Source organism: Telopea speciosissima, chromosome 8 (assembly GCF_018873765.1).
Source record: "Telopea speciosissima isolate NSW1024214 ecotype Mountain lineage chromosome 8, Tspe_v1, whole genome shotgun sequence".
In the NCBI taxonomy this organism is placed as follows: Eukaryota; Viridiplantae; Streptophyta; class Magnoliopsida; order Proteales; family Proteaceae; genus Telopea; species Telopea speciosissima.
In genome coordinates this window covers 19,508,014-19,529,260 of record NC_057923.1, presented here as the reverse complement: position 1 = coordinate 19,529,260, position 21,247 = coordinate 19,508,014, and the positions used below count along the sequence as shown (strand labels likewise).

Genomic DNA, 21,247 nt, shown 5'->3' with positions numbered 1-21,247 from the left:
CAAAGGATTCGTCTCCATTTATCTACCCCTCCATTTCCACCATTTCATCTCATAGGGATGCAGAAATGCTCACCCTATCCCCTGCCCGAACACACTACCTGGGTAAGATCCACTCCCCCCTATTAGATGAAATAGAGAAAAAGGAGGAAATAGAGGGGCAGATAAATGGAAACGATAAATTTCCGTATATAAACCCATTGCATTTGATGAAAGGGGTAATGGGTAGAACTCTTCAAATAAGTCGACCTTCAGGAGTCCAGCCCCCTTTTTTTTACCGGTATTAAGGGTTAGTACAAACGTCAATGCCAAATATACTTCATACTAACATAAAAATCTCAATAAATTGCAGTAAGGCAGTTGGAAAGCGATAAAGAGTCATGGAGGGGATAAATAGATACACCATTGCCACATTGTCTCCATTTCTTTGACCACCTACTATACAATAGAACACCCCCCCCCCCCAATAACCTTCACTGAATTATTACTGCATAATGAATGGAGGATTAAGTAGCCTTTACATCCCAATACAAACACAAATTTCCTTATCAACACCCTAACATTCACAGCCAGTTGATCTTTGTTGCCGACCTCCACCCGCCACATCAATGGTTTCAGGCAGATATCTTCATCAAAAAACACACAATATCAGAAACTACTAAAGATATTACAAATACACAAACACAGGGTAAGAGAGATGGAAGTAAAGCCTCAGAATACTAACATTTCTTCTTCAGGTTCATTCTTTAGAGCACTCTTGGCTATACACTGAAAAGCAGCTTCCACATTAATGCCCTCCTTAGCAGAAGTCTCGAAGTAGGGAATATTCCCCTTCGAGGCACACCATGCCTTTGCCTTCTTCTCAGATACCTAAAGAAGCATACAAAATTACAGATAAAATTGTATGAAGAACATGCAAGAAAACAACATAGCCCAGTGAATTTGGCCACAATGCTTTCAAGCTGGTCAGAAAATATACAAGAAAGAAAAGAAAGGCCAGCTTACCACCCGGCTGTTCCCACCATCAACATCTATCTTGTTCCCCAACACTACAAATGGAAAGTTCTCAGGGTCTGAGGGGCTTGCCTGAAAAAAGTAATGAAAAATGTTTCAAGTCTGGTTTATTCAGATTGCTGCATATTCAAGACGGTTCCCTGTTAATTACCTGAATCAGAAATTCTTCTCGCCAATTGTTAAGGTCATCAAATGATTTCATGACATTCACATCATAGACGAGAACACAGCAGTCTGCACCACGGTAGAAAGCAACACCAAGGCTTTGGAACCTCTCCTGCCCAGCAGTATCCCATATCTGAACAGATGATCACAAAAGTAGGTCACCTATAACATAAAAGAAGTGGTTGCAACGAGTGAATTCTCTCAAATACTCCCCCAATTTATGGGAAAAAAGACAAGTCAAATAGAGACCCACTAGGCAAGTTGATGCAGATCAGCTTCAAGAGTATCCAGAAAAGTAATCTAAAAACGTACCAAAGAAAGAAGAAGAAAAACTTGAAACACTTGACTCAGTTGTTAACTCACTGCTGTATCTGAGTTTTAAATTTGTTTTTCTGTTATCTTTGTAATCCAGTTAGTTGGACAAGAGTAAGAGTTTGGATTTGTTAAGAGTTCTATTTTATCTTCTTTCCTTGTAATAGTTTAGATAGGAATCATAGGATAGAGTTTTTATATAGTTAAAACACTCCAATTCCTTCCCTATGGTTTGGAGAGTTTCTTTTTTTCTTTCTTTATGTCTTCTACTTGGACAATACTTTCTACATAGTATGAGATAAACACTCGACTCAATATATAGTTTGTAAGAGCCATTGAGCTCCCAACAACTTAATTTAGGGTAAGTTATGCATACCTCCCCTAAGGTAAGGTGAAATTACAGATCCACCCATCAGTTTTGGATATTAATGAGTACCTCCCCAGCTTTCCAAAATAATTAGTAAGTAAACCCACTCCGTTAACTTGGAACTAAAAACGTTAGAATTTAACATATATTGACCAAATTACCCTTCCTGCTAAAATAAACTTCTTCCATTATCCGCCCCACCTGTCACACCCCCTGTAACCCTGCCCCACTCCATTCTCTGTTACACCCTCTTCCAGAACGGATCACTTTTGCAGCTCAAGGTACTGGATTTTAGCCGGCAGAACCTCTCCAGCAAGTTACCTTTAGAGCTTTCAGGCTTGCCTTCTCTGGAGAGATTCCGGCAACCTATGAAGTAGAAAAAGTAGACGAAGAAGAGCAACAATCGCTGCAACCACAGCATGAACAAGATCAAGAACAAGAGGTTAGAAGAAGAAGAAGAAGAAATGGAAGAGAGACGGATTTGTTGCTGATTTTTGAGAATCAAAGTGAAGGCAGCGGTGCCCAACAGGTTAGAAGAAGAAGAATTCCTCGAATTGTTGAAGTCATTGTAGCTGCTAGGACAAATGGAAAAGCCTGCAATTACTGGATCAGATCCTCCCCCCCCCCCCCCCGGGTCTCTTCACCTCACAGCTTATGCACTGCAATTTTGTTTGCCATTTTGGTAAGAGCTTTATACCTAACAAGATTAGCCAGGTAATAAATTGCACTTCCATCTCTCCACCAAAGTGATCAATCAAAGCAACAAAAAGGAGAAAACAAGTGTCTTGTGGAATTCTTGAAGAAGCCAATATGGAATCAACCGACACAAGCGAAGTGAAGGACAGGTTGTTAAAGAAGAATTGGAAACAGAGGAAACCCCCCTCTGGAAAATTTCATCCCAGTTAAATTTGGGACCCCATCCGGCTTGGGCAGTGACTCAGCCTTACTGTGTTTGCTCGACTTCAGATTCAGATAGCTTTTCTTTTTACAATATCTGTGATTCTAAGTATGCACTGTTGAATGGTTGGAAAGGACAGGCTGTTAAAGAAGAATTGGAATCAGAGGAATTCCTCGAATTGTTGAAGACATGGTAATAAATTGCACTTCTGTCTCTCCACCAAAAGTGATCAATCAAAGCAACAAAAAGGAGAAAACAAATGTCTTGTGGAATTCTTGAAGCAGCCAATATGGAATCCACCGACTTCCAGAGCAATAAACAACAGCAGCAACAACCACACTCTTCTCCTTTGCAGTTGGTCCCATTTGAAGGCCGATCAGGGCCAGGTCCCGGCCCCGTGCCAGGCCCATTCATGGGTTTCATCTCTATCCAAGCTGGAGCACCAGTAGCAGGTGGAGCAGGTGGTGCTGGTGGTGGTGGAACTGGCTCTTCTTCATCTGCAAGCACTACTACCGCTACTAGCTCTCGTCGCTCCCTCCAAGAACAAGCAACAACAACAACTGGCACACGAAGGTCGATAGTCGGGGCCGCCGCATCTGTATGCTGGCCACTTGTGCCGCTAGGGTTTTCCAATTGACGCGTGAATTGGGTCAAAATTCGATGGTCTGGCTCTCTAAGCAAGCAGAACCTGCAATCATCGCCACCACGGGTACCGGCACAATCCCTACTAATTTTTCAACCCTTAATGTCTCTCTCCGAAGCAGTGGCTCTACCTTTCAGCCCCAGCTTCCAAATCCGCTCCTCATTCCTTCCATGGCGCATTAGCCCTCGCACACCATCCTCACCACTACGACAAAGGCAACACCGATCAGAGACTCATTGCCAGTGGTGAGATGCTAGGGTTTCATCCTGAACAACAGCATATAATGACTTGGGATCAGATTAGGTTACGATGAAGAAGAAGAGGACAATAATGTCATTCTACCCTATCAAGGGTATATTGGTCATAAAATGTCTAAAACACTCTTACTGTTCGCAACTAACAGGAACAACTAACGGAATGGGTTTACTTACTAATTATTTTGGAAACCGGGGGAGGTACGTGTAAATATCCAAAACTGATGGGTGGATCTGTAATTGCACCTTACCCCAGGGAAGGTATGCATAAATTACCCTTTAATTTAATAAAAGAGATGATTTACTGCTGTTAATGGTCTGTGTCATTCAGATTTGGTTGTGTGATTCAACTGCCCTATTGGTGAGATTCCTATATTGCTGGTGGGATTCCAGCAAGGCCACGTGAGAGGTAAACCCTTCTTCACAGTTGAAATTCTGCAATCAGGTCAGATCTTATTTCCTGTTTGTTTCTTCTATCAATTTCTGCAATTTCTGGTAAGTTCTCAGATTATTCTTAGTTGTTGAACCATTGTTCTACTGAGTTTTCTGAGGGCATATCCATGCTGAACTAAGGTTTGATCAAGTTTATATATCAGTTTCCCCTGCACTTTTATGACCTACGATAATCTGTTTTTCAGTGGTTTTCTGACCATGATATAAGGAGCTGCTGAGAAAGACCTAGCCATCAGATCTGCTACATACCTTGATAAGTCATTTACTATTTCTAAGAGTTACGATCGACCAGAAGTTGATTTGCATCTGTCCAATGAGTTACTTGAGTTCCTATTTTAAGTTGCTAATTCTGAAACGGTACTGGTTCATTAGATCCAACCATTGGATCAGGCTCTTCTTTGGTGGAGTTATTCTTAACCACAATTCACACCTTCAACCAGAATTTCACGTCAATTTCAATAGTTGATTGCTATATAATTAGATTCTCTTAAATCTTTTTTTTTTTTTTTGGGATCTCTTGAATCTGGTTATTCCTTCTTCACTGCAGTTCTGGACTTTTACCAAGTTTCTAACCAAACTTCTTAGGCTTTTAGAAATTCATCACAAGGTACCCGGGCCTTTAGGTTAAGAGACCCCTCAACCCCCCCCTCCACTTTTTGGGGAAAAAGGTAACAAGTCAAACTGAGACCCACTAGGCAAGGTACCCTATAGGTTAGGAGACCCCTCAACACTCCCCCCCCCCCCACCACAAAACACACACACACACACACAGAGCAAACCAAAACAAAGCTACCCCATCTTTACCAACTATCTTAGTTCTTCCATGCATTATTAGTGAACAAAAAGAGAATCAAAGAACCAATGGCCTGTAATGAGACCCTCTTAAGAGAGAGTGATGGCATATCTCACCGCCAAACCTGTTAAAGCTACCGATTTATATTGTAAGGGGTACATGACCCATATGTACTGTGGGGGTACATATAAGTCATGTACACATGTAATGGGTAACTTGTTTTATTGGTTTTTTTTTCTTTAGTTAGTCTTTTAGATAGATCGTGTTTCAATGTCTACATTGGTTTCCTATTGTAACTAGAATTGGAAGCTTCTAGCTTCTCTATGGTTGTAACCTTCCTATTATATAAGTTAACAAGAGTGAGGCTAGCACTCACCGATTCTGTTTTTCCTAGACAGTATTTCTCTCCTTCCTCCATCGTCTTCTCCCTCTTCTCTTCTTCCTCTTTTGCTATATTACTGGTCTATTAGATTTGATATTGTTACTGATCCTCTTCAAAACACTGATTTGATTGGTGCTTCAAGATCTACTTTCGATTACTGGCTGCAGCAGCCTATGCGGCCTATCTACTACCTATTGCCCTAGTGCATGATGATACAAAGCTAAACTAGGGCCTACTTTCAACTACTTATTGATGCTTATGGAGATCTCTCGCTGAAGATATCAAAGTTCATATTATTCTCCAGTTGTGGCTCCCCAATTCTGGGATTTTTTTTGGTTCTCGAGCTTGCTGGTTCTCTGCATCTAACCATCTGTTCAAGTAGATTTTTTTTAAGGCTGGTTGAAGCATCTAATGGATAACTCAATCCAGTTTTCAGTGTCTTTTAGTGGTCTGATTTTCTAGAATCAGAAATCTCCCAAGTCCACCTGCGTTACTCTTTTTTTGGGTCAAATTTCAGACCCCTTGATTCCTAAATTACTTCTGGTCCTTCCACCTGATCAGACTATTATTTTGGGCTTTTAATACTCTCCCAAGGGAGCACTTGACTGTAGTTTCAAGCCTATAAGACCTGCTAATCTCTGGTAATGTGTAATCACCCAAAACCTGTAGTTTAAAGTGCACTTTTTGACTTTTCTGTTGCTGCCTGCTACTGTTACTATTCTGCATTGGTTGTGATTGCTCCATACCAGTGCTGGTACCCTTGGGTAGAGCATCTGGCATCGAGACTACTGCTGATATTTATTTTTTCTTCGTCATGGTTGCTACCCTGTTGGTTACTTGGTAAATTTACTACATATTCTGACTTCTTTATTCCTGGTTTGCACGATGGCTGACCCTAAACCTCTAGTTGATAATGTTCACGTTCAGATTACAAACATTAAGCTCAATGGATTTTCCAATTACATGTTGTGGGTCCAAGCTGTTTGGGTTTATATTCATGCTAAGGATAAGATGAAATATCTCACTAATGATCCTCCAACTGTTAATCCTGGCGACCCAGCTTCTCTTACTGCATATGAGGATGGATGCACAAGAACTCCACCTTAAAAATCTGGTTGTGGAACAGTATTGATCCTACTATTGCATCTAATGTCATTTTTCACTCCACTGCTATGGGTGTTTTGAATGACCTCCATGAAAGTTTCTCTCGGGAGAAAGAATCTTTCTTAGATGTATGAGCTGCATGACAAGATGTTTACCTTTACACAGGAGGACAAGTCTCTCAATGATAAATTGATAACCACAGTGGCCATAAGGGGATTATTGAAGAGCTTAATACGCATCAACCACTCATCACTGACTTGGAGCAACTCAAGATACAGAGAGCTGAATTTCAAGTAGCTAAATTCTTAGCTGGCCTACACCCAGACTACCAATCTGTGAAAAGTCACTTACTGGGTAAAGGTGCCTTCTGTCAATGAAACTTTTTCTCAGTTGCAGCAGATGTCCACTCCCTTAAAGGGTACTTCTACCTCTACTCCTCCTTTGAAGGAAGATTCTGCTTTTATTGCCAGCAGGGGGCAAGGCTCCTTTACAAGAAGGGGTCATGGGTCATCGAGAGGCCATGATCAAGGTACAGGTGGCCAGTATCCTGACAAGTCTTCCCATCAGTGTTCCTTTTGCGGCAAACCCAACCATATTGTTGATACTTGTTAGGCCAAACACGGCCGACCGGACTGGGCTAATGAGTTAAGCTAATACTGCCATTAATAACAATTCTACAGAGAGAGTCTTCTGGTGACACCACTATTACATCTGCATCTGGGGCTTCTTGCACTATTTCTGTGTCTCAGGATGAGTACACTCAGCATGGTTTAAAGTATCCTTTCGTATCCTCCGATACGTATCTTATTTTTAAGGTACCGATACAATACGATACCTAAAAATATTGGTATTAGTATATGTAAGAAACCACATCTTTTATATATAATCACTTGAATGCAATCGTCTCATCATATTTTGTTCTCATTTTTGTACATTATATATTTTACATATTACTTACAAATAGTGTTTTATGCTTGAAAACTGTATTTTGCATACATCCTAAGCATTTCCATATGTTTACTATACGTATTCAGTGTATCTTGCATCTCTCCGATACCTTATGATATGTCTCTTAAAATCACCCTTCCGGTACAATACCCGATACCGATACTTTAAAGTTTAAACCTTGAGTCGCTCGGATCCTCAAGCGTCTCCAACAACTTGAGACTTCTTCATCCACCTCTACATCTACTTTAGCCCATACAGGTACTTCTGCTTTTCTTTCCACCATATCTCCCACTCCATGGATTATTGACTCTGGTGCTTCTACTCATATGACTGGTATGTCAGATTTATTTTCTTCCTTATCCCCACTCCATACTGCTTCACTTATCATTCTTGCTAATGGTTCCTCCAATAATGTCACTGGTCATGGTACCGTATCACCTACATCTTCTATGACTCTGTTATCTATTTACATGTTCCACAGTTACTGTTAAGTCTTTAATCAGTTAGTCAAATTACTAAAACGATTAATTGTTCTGTTACTTTCTATCTTTTGTATTGTGTTTTTCAGGACCTTAAGACAAGAAGGATGATTGGTGGAGGGCTTGAGCAAGCTGGACTCTTCTACTTGGATGGCACTGGACATTCTACCGTTGCTACCACAACTACTAGTGGGCCATCCCTATTTCAATGGCATGTTCATCTGGGCAATCTATCTTTACCCAAGCTTCAACACATGGTTCCAAGTAGCAAGTCTGTCTCTCATCTTCAGTGTGAAGTAAGTGGGGGAGACATAACCGGTCATCTTTTCCCGCTCGTAGTGTGTTTAGGAGTCCGTCTTTAGTTTTGTTAGTTCATTCTGATATCTAGGGTCCATGTCGTGTTAAACATAGGTTAGGTTTTTCTTATTATGCTACCTTAGCTGACAATCATTCCCGTATGACGTGGGTTTATGATGTAGAAGTCACCTAAAGGGTTTATTTTATTGAAAATAAGCTTTGGGTTGGGTCATATATGTATTGGGCTTTTCATCCCATGGATTTACTTTGTAATGGGCCAATTTAATGAGCCTAACATAGGGATAGAAAGTAGGAAAACGGGATTTGCTACATTAGTTTAGTTAAGAGTCCTATTTTGAGTCTGTTTTCTTTATTATTTCAATTTCCTAGTCAATTTAGGATACCTTACTAGTTAAGGATTGGGTTAGGCCTTTCCTTTTCAACGTCTAAGTCTATTTTTTAGTATTCTATATAAGTTTGTAAGGGAGGCCAGCATTGTACACGAATTTGATAATGAAATATTAGTTTGAGCCTCTGTGAAAATCCTGAGATAGGATGGGTGAGATGCCCACGATGAGATAGCCAACCCTTCCTTTCCCCCTTCTTCTTCCCTACTTGATCCCCATTCTTCTATTTTTTTGTTTTGTTTTAAAACCTGCAACCAAGCCATCAGGTTTGTATTCTGGAGTTTGCATCAAGGTTTTGAGATCCTGGTTTGATTGTTGCGGCTTCTCTTTATTCAGGAGATTATTTATTCTTGATTGCTACTTCAACAGGTTACAAATTTGTGGGTTTATATTTATTACTTCTCTTGTGGTTACCAATTTGAGATCATCTCCATGGTTCGAGAACTCGCGAGGGCGAGATGGCCGAGTTTCTCGATTTTTCAAAAACTCCAGTTGAGATGCCATACGCATTATAAAAGTGCATTTTCTCGGCGAGATCTCGGTACCGTCTCGACCCAGCCAAATGAGTCCAATTTTGAAGTTTTTTTTAGTTATAAAAATGCAATTTCTCGCCGAGATCTCGGTATCGGGTAAGGATATGGGTTTTGACCCATTTTTTCTGCCCATTTGACCCATGTACCCCTTTTAATAAAAGAAGCTACATGGACAGAACTCGCAAATCTCGCTGACTTCTGTCCATAGCCTCTAAAGAAAGGGAAAACAGCCCTCTTGACCTTCAAATCTTGGGTGGATTGCATGGTTTCAAGTGAGATTCAAGTGCTAAATTGAAGATTCAACTCCAACAGTCCAAGAATCATTCACCTATTTGAAGAATTTCAAAGGTATTTTCTAGTTTTCCCCAAATCTATTTTTTTCAACAAAATTTGTGTAATCCTTGATAGATTCATGTGGTTTTGATATATGTTAAAACATCTTTGGCTGATCTATCACTTGATGGAGTCGGATTTATTTTTCAGTTATTAAATTTTTTATTATAATTTCTGAAAAAATAAATGATTTATTTGAAGAAAAAAAATTGAAAAAAATAGGATGAATAGTGATTGTTTGAAAATGATTTTCATATATGTTGAACAACTTGGGATGCTCTACAGCCCCATGGATCAGTTTTTTATTTTCACCCATTAAAAAATTTATTTTATTTTTCAGATTTAATAAAAATATTATAAAAAATTTAAAATATATATATAATATTAAGGAAAAATACTTGTTGTTTATGTACAACATATGTACATAATGTTCAACTTCAAATGGTGTCAAATACATCATTACATTATATTTTTCTTATACTTTAAGGTATAAATATTTTTTAAAAAAATTCTAAATATTATTTTTAATTAAGAAATAAATACTAGGGTTAGGGGATAAATAAGAGATAATTATTTCATAGTTCTAGTAGCTTGACATTATGTTTAACAGTTATGAATAGCATACTTTAAGTCTTGAATACCTTACTTTAAGTGATCCATGGTTATTAATACATGTTTTTTTATGTAACAGTGTAAAATATAAGACATTTTGTACACAATGTCGGATATAGCATGGCAACATGGAGTCCCGATGTCCGCAGACAAAAAAAGTCCAAATGCAATTATTGTGGGAAGTTGCTATCTGGAGGAGCCACCAGGTTAAAGGAACATTTGTCTGGTACAGGCAAGAATGTTGCCTCATGCCCAAATGTTCCTACCCAAGTGAAAGTGGCAATGGCACAACACTTGAAAGGAGGAAGACTAAAGAAAGCTGAGAGGTAAAGAATGCAACAATAGTTTGATGAGGCAGTACTAGAGAGGCCTGGTGTAGAGGTCCGTGGTGGAGATGATACTGACTTTAGGCCTCCACCTGGTGAGTTTCAATCAGAGGCTGAATGGAGAATTTACCAGCAGACTTTGACTGAGAGTAGACAAAGTTTTCATTTTGAAAATATAAGAGCATATGAACAAGCAATAGGACTACATTAATTGGATGCAGAATGATCACCAAATAGGACTTATTTCTTTAGAAATAGGCCTAGGGTTGGGTTATATACATGTTGGGTCTTTGTTCCCAAGGGTTTTTTATGTATTAGGCCACTTTAATGAGCCCAAACTAGGGGCATATAGGTTGCATACGGGCTTAGCCCAATATTTAGTTTATTTTCCTATTTTTAGATTGAACCGGTTTAGAATTGGTTGCATCCAATTGGTTCAATTGGTCCAATTTAAGTGAAGTGTTCCTATTGGTCAATAGGTCCTCATATCCTATTGGCTAACATGGGATCTACTTTAAATTAGTTGTTTTTAAGTTAGATTCTCTTATTTTAAGTTAGTAGGGGTAGTTAGGATATTTTACTGTTTTAAATTAGTAATTTGATTGTAATTAGATCTCTTCCACGATTTAGGTGAGGAGGAGGTTAGAATGTATTAGGATTTGGCCTTAGGCCTTTATTATAAATAAAGTGGATCGTGGGAGGCTCCCCCACATTGAGATTTGAATAAAAAAAAAGACTTTTTGCTGCTGGCCGAGTGCTACTGCTACTGTTCCTTGGAGTGTTACCTTGTGGATCTATCAAGGACGAAAGACGGGTGGATTTCTTGTGACTCCTTACGCCGTGACGGCTGGGAGGTTCTCTTTGTGAAGGTGGTTCTATCCTTCAATGTTAGATTTGCTGCCGTGGATATCTGCTGTAAGTCTACATTTAAATATCTGTCTCCATTCTTCTTTTCCCCCATTCGATCCCTCTTGTTTTTCTATTTGAATTTCTAAAACCCTAGATCATCTAAGTCTTACCCAGCCATTATCCTACATCTGTTTCACACCAAAATCAGATCACAGCCTCCCCATACCAATCCCTCCACTCGACCAGACCTGCAGCGCCAACTTAATTAAACCCCCAAAACCCTAAATTTCCAGATTCAGCAATTCTAACCATCAAAACCCTTCCCTATTTGGATCGAACCTTCCCCTCCCTATTTAGTAAACTCGATCCCAAGCCCAGCCCTTAGATCCCATTAAAAACCCTAGTTTTGGTTGTTTTTTCCTAATTCTAAAACCCGAAACCCTAACCCTAATTCTGCAGGAATTTAAAACTGATCCAAATCCAATTCTTTTTATCCTATAATGACCCTCTAGACCTGCAGACTAAAACCATATAAAACCCATTCCCAAATCTCCATCCTAAACCCTAAGTTTACCCTAAACAGCCCCTAATCAGCCCCAAACAGCAGGCTTAACCAGAACCTTATTTTGCCTGGCTCCTAGTAGGATTATCTCCTATTCTAGGACTACATTAATCCAACAATTTTTAGGCAACAAGATGCCTACCAACCAACCATCCCGCAAATGTTTGGTAGTAAACAAGAGGAAGCACGAAAAGCTTTCAACAAGTCCATGCCTTACCATGACATTCCAGCCAATGTAGCACAAGGAACATACTATAATGCATTCCTTGATGCTGCAGGGAGGGCTGGCCTAGGATGGAAGGGGCCTTCACCACATGAATTATACAATGTATATTTGCCTCAGGAGGTACAGGAGATGAAAGATTACATTGATGGTTTGAAGCCAATGTGGGAGATATATGGGATTACTCTTATGACTGATGGTTGGACTGGACCTACTAGACTGTCCATCATAAATTTCATGGTCAGTTGCAATGGGAAGACTGTATTCTTGAAGTCTATCGATGCATCAAAGCATGCAAAGGATGCATCATACTTGTATAAGGAGTTAAAGCAAGTGGTGGAGGAGGTAGGACCAAAGAACATTATCCAAATTGTGACGGATAACAGTTCCAACTTTAAAAAGGCTGGAGAGAAGTTGATGAATAAGAAGAGTAAGAGGATCCGGCTCTTTTGGACTCCATGTGCAGCCCATTCTATTGATTTAATGCTGAAGGACATGGGGAAAAAGACTTTGGCGGCGCGTGTGGTAAATAGGGCAAGGCAAGTGACAAATTTTGTGTATAACCATGGTTATGCTTTAGCCTTGTTGAGGGAAAAATGCAATGGAGATTTAGTGAGGCTTGGTGTTACTCGATTTGCCACCAATTACATTGCATTGAAGAGCTTCCAGACGAAGGTGATAGGTCTGAGGTCTATGTTTGCAAGTGAACAATGGTTTGGTTGGCAAGGTTCTAAGTTAGAAGAAGGGAAGGCAGCACAACAAACCATTGCAAGTGATGGATTTTGGAAGGACTTGCAGAAAGTGGTTGCCATATTAGAGCCAGTGGTGGCAATATTGAGGATGGTTGATACAGAGAAGAAGCCTACATTGGCCCACATTTATGCTGTCATTCAAAAAATGATGGAAATGGTTAGAGCTGCTATACCTCGAAGTGCAAAGTCCTACATTAACATCATTGATGAGCGGTGGGAGAAGCACTTGAGTCATCCACTACATAAAGCTAGTGAGTTCATCATACTTTACACTTTAAATGTTAAAACTTTTTTACATTTACATATTTAAAACCCAAAGGCATTAAGTCACTAACAAATTATATTTGTGGTGTCTACTTTACCAGCATACTATTTGAATCCAAAGTATTAGTACTCTCATGATCATGGGCTAGACACAGATTTGTTAGAGGCAGTTCAAGTTGTTACTAAGAAGTTGAAGCCCAATCCAACGATGCAAGCTGCCTACAATGATGAGGTGAGAGTATGAGACTTTGGTACTCCATTTGTTAGTTTATGAATGTAATTACTAAATAACAAATACTAATGCCTCTAACAATGTTTGAAATTTAAAATGAAAATAGATCAAATACTTCAGAGAGGCCTCAACAAGTTTCGGTCGACAAGCTGCAGTGGAGGGTAGACAAAAGTCAAACCCTGGTAAGTGGCATGATATTACATTTATGAATTATAATTTTATCCCTTTAGAATGTACATATTCTTAATATTCTATATTTGTAATGCAGCCGACTGGTAGGTGCTTTATGGTACAAGTTCACCCAACCTGAGGAAGGTAGCAGTAAGAGTGCTCTCACAAACTTGTTCATCCTCCGGATGTGAGCGCAACTGGAGTACATTCTCATTGATACATTCAAAGAGGCAGAACAGGTTGGGTAGCGAACGACTGGAGCAGCTTGTGTATGTGCACAACAATATGAGATTAAGGATGAGGCACATACGTGAAGGAATTGAGGCCAATGATAAAGAACCCATTGAACTGTCCAACATTTTCCAAGGCGAGATCTCGACTCGTCTCGATGGCATCTCATTCTCCATAGCTACTTGGAATAGGGGATCATCTCATTCTCCTCCAATTAATTTGTCTCTTAGTTATCTTTTGAGATCTCATCATTCTTGTTCTTTTGAGATCCCATTGTTCTCTTTTGGGATCCCATTGCTCTCTTTCTTGTTCTTTGGAGATTTACCATTGATCCTGCCTGGAATTAGACCTATTCCGATTCTAGTCTTGCATTAGTTTACTTGTTGAAAAATTGTTTCAAATTTTTACCTATCTTTAAAATTTTTTATAATGAAATAAAGACCTAATTTGGTACTTCTATCAAGGTTTCCCGATCTGACAATGCTCTTGAGTACATACAACATAAGATTTCTGGTTTTTGCTTAGATAATGGTATGATTCATCAAACAAGCTGTTCATACTTCATACAACCACACACACACACACCCCAAAAAAAAAAAACAAATGGGGTGGCTGAATGGAAATACCAACACTTATAGGAGATTGCTCGTTCTCTTATGTTCCATATGCATGTTCCAAAACATTTTTGGTGTGATGTTGTTCTCATTGCATGTTTTTTCATTAATCGGATGCCTTCTTCTGTTTTATCAAATCTCCTTTTCCATTTTTTTTCTCAAAACCTCCTTATTTTCCATTCCACCTAAGGTTTTGGTGTGTTTGCTTTGTTCATATTTTGCAAGTTCATATTGATATACTATCTCCCTGTGCCATTTAGTGTATTTTTTTAGGTTATTCTCAGACCCAGAAGTGCTACAAGTGTTATGATCCATTACACATCGGTAGTATGTTAGTGGTAATATTTTTCGAGAATACTTCCTTTTATTCTCCTACTACTACTCCTGCTCCTGATGCAGCAACTGATCATAATACTCCTATGACCTATTCCTATTGTCGTGCCTTTCGCTGGCCCTCCTCTACAAGTTTATACACGGCTTAAGAAGACAATGCCATCCACTTTAGCTCCGGTCCTTGCTTTGCCCTTTACACAGTCTAATCCTGTTGAGGTTCCTCCTCATGACTTACCAGTTGTACTCCGCAAAGGTACTCATACTTGCACTAAAAAATCCATGATCGCCTATCCTATAGAAAATTATGTTTCTATCTCTCACCTTCCATCTCCATTACATAATTTTGCCTTCTCCTTGTCCACTCATTCTATTCCAAAAAATCATCATGAGGCCTTATCTCAATCTAGGTGGAAAGTAGCTATGGAGAAATGGATCCTTTAATATCCCGTCAAACATGGACTCTAGTGGATTTGCTTCCAGGAAAGGATCTAGTGCAATGTCGTTGGGTGTGCACCATAAAGTACAATACAGATGGCTCCATTGAACGACTCAAGGCCCGGCTGGTTGCCAAGGGGTGTATTCAGACATATGGTGTAGACTACTTTGGGGCCTTCCCCCCCTTTGCTCATTTAAATTTTGTTTGTGTACTCATTTCTATTGCTGTGAATTTAGCATAGTTATCAAGGCGGGAAAGCGACCATGGCGTTTTAGAGGGGCAAAATTCAAGGCAACAATGCCATGACGGCCAGCCGCCCGCCATGGCGCCCAAGGCGTACAAGGCGACCAAGGAGCCTAGATGCCATGGAGTCACCATGGCGATGCCTCGGCGACGCCTTGATAACTATGGAATTTAGATTGGCCTCTTTATCAGATTGATATAAAAAATGCCTTTCTTTATGGTGATCTTGATGATGAGGTGCACATGGACCAACCTCCAAGGTATGTTACTCAGGGGGAGAACTCTGCCAGAGTTTGCAAGATACATAAGGCCATCTATGGTTTAAAGCAGTCACCTAGTGCCTGGTTCGACAAGTTCAGCTCTATAGTTACTCGTTGTGGGTTTTCACAATACTATTCTGATCATTATGTGTTTGTACAATGCCAAGGATCTAAGGTGGTTGTATTGATTGGTTATGTTGATGATATCATAATATCTGGAAATGATGCATCCTGAATTGAAGAAGTAAAAGCTTATCTACATCAGCATTTTCAGATGAACGATTTGGGTACCCTTAGGTATGTTCTGGGTATTGAAGTGCACCGGAGTAAGAAAGGGATCAGTTTGTCACAGCAGAATTATGTGTTAGACCTATTATCCAAAACTAGTATGCTTGCCTCCAAACCAGTTGATTCTCCTATAGATCCCCATAAGAAATTTGGCACTACTATTGGGAACGACTTTGATGATCCACACCGGTATAAAAGACTGGTGGAGAAATTGATTTATTTGACTATTACTTGACCTGACATATCCTTTGCAGTTGAGGTTATTAGCAAGTTTACGCAGTCCCCAAAAAAGGTCCACTGGGAGGGAGCATCATAGATCTTGAGATATCTGAAAGGGGGCTCCAGGCAAGGGGCTCATTTATCATCCTCATCAGAGTGTTGATCTAGTAGGATATTTTGATGCTGACTGACCTGGTGCTGATGGTGACAGAAGGTCTACTACAGGGTTTTAATGTAAGACTAGAACCAGAATAGGTCTAATCCCAGGCAGGATGAAATAGAAAAACCCTAGAGGACAAGAAAGAGAACAATGGGATCCCAAAGAGAACATGGTATCTCAAATTTGTTGGAGGAGAATGATGAGATCTCAAATTGATAACTACAAGAAATATAATCCACAAATTAATAACTTGTTGAAGCCGGAGCAGTGGAGAAAAAGGACAAAGGGATAGAATCGGAGAGCGATCTGTTAGCACCTAGTGGGGTTGCAGTGGTTATTGAGGAGAAGAGAAAGGAAGGGGGCGTTGATGGTGGAGGGAAACTGAGAGTGAGACAGAGAGTTGGGGGGTGTACTGTGTACACGTAACAGAGAAGAATAAAAAACATGGGGAATAAATATCGGTTTTTTTTAACGATTCGATGTCATGGTCAGTTCATTCGATCTACAATTTCGGTCTAAAGAGCAGTCCTATCAGGTGCCCGTTGGTCTAGTCCAAACCAAACAGAAACCAAATTATTTTTTAAACCCAAAACCGAAACCATACTGTTATGGGCAACGGTCAGTCCAGTTTCAAGTTTTCCGGTCAGTCGCAGTCAGTTCAACAGTTCGGTTCGAATTTGACACCCCTACAATATTCCACCCTGTTTAAAGCCATGTTTGTGGTCAATCTAATGCTATTTATATCATTTCTCACTACTTCTTCCCAAGTAATTTTTGTTATACCCTTTGGACCCAACACTCTATGAATTAAAATAAAAATAAATAGTAATGGCAAAATTATTGGCACCTGTAGCCTTTTATTTCTCCCTTGCTAAAGCTTCCATAATCCATACAACCATATTGCTTAAATTTCAAAATGCACCCAAAAAACCAATAAGGATTCAAAGGATATGAAATAAACTCTCCTCAAAGTCCCACAAATCATCCAACAATTTCTATTAGATAAAATTCAATAGATAAATTTTCCTTCCTCTGGGAAACCATCTCCATTTTGCCATAACCTCCTTTTGACCGTCTAAATTTTGATTTACAACTCTCTCCACCACCCCCTGAATATAACCATCCAAGAACTGCTCTTAGTATTTAATTCTTATATAAATTACAGGCATCTACTTCATAGAAAAGTGTGGTTTTTATTGACTGTGATGGGAAATAAGAAATGAAGGACAATCTCTAGTGAAACATAGCAAGGCAAGGATCATGTTCATGGTTGGATCAAAGAAGTTTTCATTTGGCTACTTTTCCTCACCTTAGTATGGATTCTTACAGTTACAATCCTGTTTCAACCTCAGTTGCAATACTTTGACAGTCTTAATGACAGGTTGGGCTACAAAACTCCTCAATTTATCCAATAAAGAAATTCTAACTACAGAAAGCAAGAAACTTATCACACAATATACATATAGCAAAGAGCATCCATCACTAGTAAAAATTATCCACCATGTTCTATGAATTTCAGGACCTAGAGTTCTAAGGTGAAGGGATAATTACACCCCCCCCCCTCCCCAAAAAAAAGGAGTGTTATTTTGTATGTATGCAATGCATAGTTGGCAAATTCAGAATCGGGAATTATTCAGAAGAAAAGTTTTCCGGGATAATTCGGTTGGTCAATTTAAGGATTTAGTCAAAAAAGCAGGCAAAAAAATTCAGGTTCAGATTTGGGAATTATTCGTTTTCCGGAAAAAAAGTTCGGGCAAAAAAATTGGGATGTTATTTTTAATATTTATAGCAATTGTTTTAAATTAATTAGCATATGTGCATAACATATTATTGATATAGAACTCCCAAGTTCCCAACACCATTTGAGACAGCTATTCAACCGGGTCCCATCTCATACCAAGGTGATCCTTCCCCTATTAATATAATTTGTGAACCAGGAAGTTGTCCTTGGACTGGATTTGATAGTCCAATAGAAAAGGGGAATGAGGTTTCTGTTTAGTAGATAGGAGGGAAGGAGGTTGGAGAGAGCTTCTCTTTCAATAATTGAAGGTGTCTCTAGCCAATAATTTAGCCACATGACTTGGCAACTCAAGTAAAGAAGGTGAAAGTCAGAGCATGCTTGGTGCTGGTAGAGCTGTAGCTAAGAGTTGGGCAGATAGGCAGAGCCTCCTCTTAGCACATCAAATCAGTGAGGATAAATGGCTGGATGGGAAGCATATTCTGGGTTAGGCATACTGTTACTGCTTCATTTAACAAGATTTTTTTTGTCCATAAATATATACAAGGTCCATACATACCTTTTGACTCCCAAACCCAGGATCTTAATTCTCAAACCTCCACAAAAGAAATCTACAATTGTTTCCTATCTTAATAAATGCAGTTGACAGCATTGGTGGAGTTGACAGTAAATAAAGACAGTTGTCCCAAAATATAGCACGAGTATAAATGATATGCTCGAGTCCTAATAATACAAATTACTGACTCTAGTTGTGAACAGAAGGAAAAAAAAGGAAATCATAGACTCTTTACTCTCAAAGATCATTCCCCTTCCAATTCAAAGACCTAAACAACTTTGATCAATTAATCAATTAGGCTGCCAACATAGTAATCAAGGCGTCGCCATGGCATCCAGACTCCTTGGTCGCCTTGGACGCCTTGCCGCCATGGCGGTGTCGCCCTGTTTTTTTACCCTCTAAAATGCCATGGTCGCCTTCCCGCCTTGATAACTATGGCTGCCAAATAGATGGTTAATGCAGTTCTTCGAGTTGTTCTTCAGAACATAACTCCCTACTTCAGCAAGAATTTTGTTTCATATGGGGAGTCGATCAAGAGATGACAAGGTTTGGTATCGAGGACCAGTAACAGTTTTGGGTTTCTGAAAATGAGAAGAGATGGATAAGAAGAAAACGTCAATTGCAGTTGCAGAGGTTACCTGAGAGTCTTAGACACCCCGTATCTGTTAACTTTTTCAGAAACTCAAAACCTCTTCCCAATTATCATGGCCATTCTGTTAATTGATGAGGTTACTCAAGAGAAAATGTGTGTGCGGTGGACGGCAAGGTCAAAAACTCAAAACTCAAACTGGGTAGCAGGCTATCAGCAGCACCTTGGATGTTCTCTAAGCCTCCCTCAAGTCAGTCTCAGCCCTCAAGATTGAAGATTGCTGAATGGGAAAAGTGAAAACCCTACTCCTAAAACCCTAAAAGGGGTTTCCATCTGTTTTGTACAAGAAGCCGAATTATTAGTCTATAATTCAGTTCGGCCAAAATTTTCACGCTTTTTAAACTGTTCAAAAAAGCGCGACTTTTTCCAACTTCTATTTTTTATTTAGATTCCAACCGAATGTTATACAAGAATTAATTAACTATGGTTTTATGCAGTGCTCCATGCTTTTTCCAGTCCGAAAGAATAACAAAATGAGTCATTAAAAAAAAATGAAATTAGTCGTTGAATTGAGGAAAGGAGAAATAAGCCATCAAAGAACATGCATGTCCATGAGCGTGCACACAGTTGCATAAAAGACTGAAAATGTATAGTGTGCTGTAATTTTCATACATTATTCAGTAATGAAGGAATCAAGGAAGTGACAAAAGCAAAACCCAGAAAAAACATCAGAGCCTTAATACTCAATTTATCAAACAAAAGCAACCAAGGAATCACTTCAAATATTAAAGAAACCACAACCAAAATCATAGATCGGGTTCGAATCCCATAATTTGCATGGAGTGCAATTAGGCACTTGAAATAACAGAATTGATCAGTGAATTATTTATAGGTTTATGGTGCAATCAATGCATACTCGTGGTATGAGGCCACATTTCACAATTTCCTTCAGCCAATAAACTTGTGGCATTCAAGGAATCCCGCATTAAATTGAAGAACGAATTAATAGCTAAAACACATGATCAAGTTGGAAGGTGCGTAAATAATCCATCGAGTTGTGGATTTGTACAAAAATGTACTGACTACGTTTGAAATTTAGAGACAGAGAAACATAAAGAAAAAAATCTGACTGAGCCAGAAAATTAATGTTGGAAGCACATGGCTCACCTGCAATGTGAATAGCCTATCTTCAAACTGAACTTCTTTTGTCAAAAAATCCGCTCCAATGGTTGCTTTGTACTGGTTACTGAATTTACGATTCACATATCTAAATAAAGCGTTTAAGGGAAATCACATCCTAAAATACGCAACCATACACATGCCTAAACTTAATAATATAAACACACAGAGAATCGTATTTCTATGAACAGAGCGGAAAGATCTGAAATTTTAAGGATACTGATTCATCAAAGATGTCTTTCCAACCCTAAAAAAGATCAAACAAAAGCAAATTAGGAAAAGAAAAAAAAAAAATCAAACACAACTGTAGGGAAACTACAGATTAAATTCATGCACCAAAAAGGGGAGTTCAGCTGGTCTTATAGAGAACAAAAATGGGTGGGCGGGGAGGGACTCACCCGCTGTCTCCGAGGATGATGACCTTTAAAAGCACTCGCCTTCGAGACGCCATAGATTCAAAAGCTTCGAAATCCCTACGGAAAATTTAGGGTTTGAAACCTTCAAATTGTTGAATTCACCTGATGAGCTCCCAGAGATATTCCTTCTTTTTGGAGCCAAAACTTTTCCCAATAATTAATAAGCAGAGAACAGTTTTACACGTAAACGACCGACCAAAATAATACGAACAGAACGAGAAGACGGTCCAGGTAGGGCTGTAAACGAATCGGATTCGATTTGGATAGTGTTATATCTGCATCTGCATTCATATTCGATTAACTATCGAACGGATTCGGATAATGCTAAACAGATACGGACATGAATATGGATCAGTTATTTTATCCATTTACATGTATAAATAGATTTTCAGATAACTATAGCTTATCCGTATCCCCATCCATTTAGTTTTCAGATTGCACACGTTTCTGCTTAAAAATTGCAATATTATCTCTTAGACTTGAGATTGCAATCTTGCGGCCCACCACATTCCACGATTAGAGGGTTGGATCGTGAATTCTTTTGTTGGTGATGAAATTTGACTTCTAAACGTGAAGAGTGTTCAAGTGTCGTACAGCTACAAGCAAGCACAAGTG

General features: G+C 39.2%; 1 protein-coding gene across 1 annotated transcript; it reads right to left on the bottom strand.

The window, feature by feature from the left end:
• Nucleotides 1–290: 290 nt before the first annotated feature.
• LOC122671561 (ras-related protein Rab7-like) lies at nucleotides 291–20,766 on the bottom strand. The gene is made up of 7 exons (XM_043868854.1): nucleotides 20,615–20,766; nucleotides 20,437–20,463; nucleotides 20,205–20,304; nucleotides 1,163–1,309; nucleotides 1,003–1,083; nucleotides 722–867; nucleotides 291–623 (listed from the first exon to the last, which is right to left on the bottom strand). Exons 1-7 carry the CDS (start codon nucleotides 20,665–20,667, stop codon nucleotides 554–556), a joined length of 624 nt encoding a protein of 207 aa, XP_043724789.1. The 5' UTR covers nucleotides 20,668–20,766; the 3' UTR covers nucleotides 291–553.
• Nucleotides 20,767–21,247: the final 481 nt, after the last annotated feature.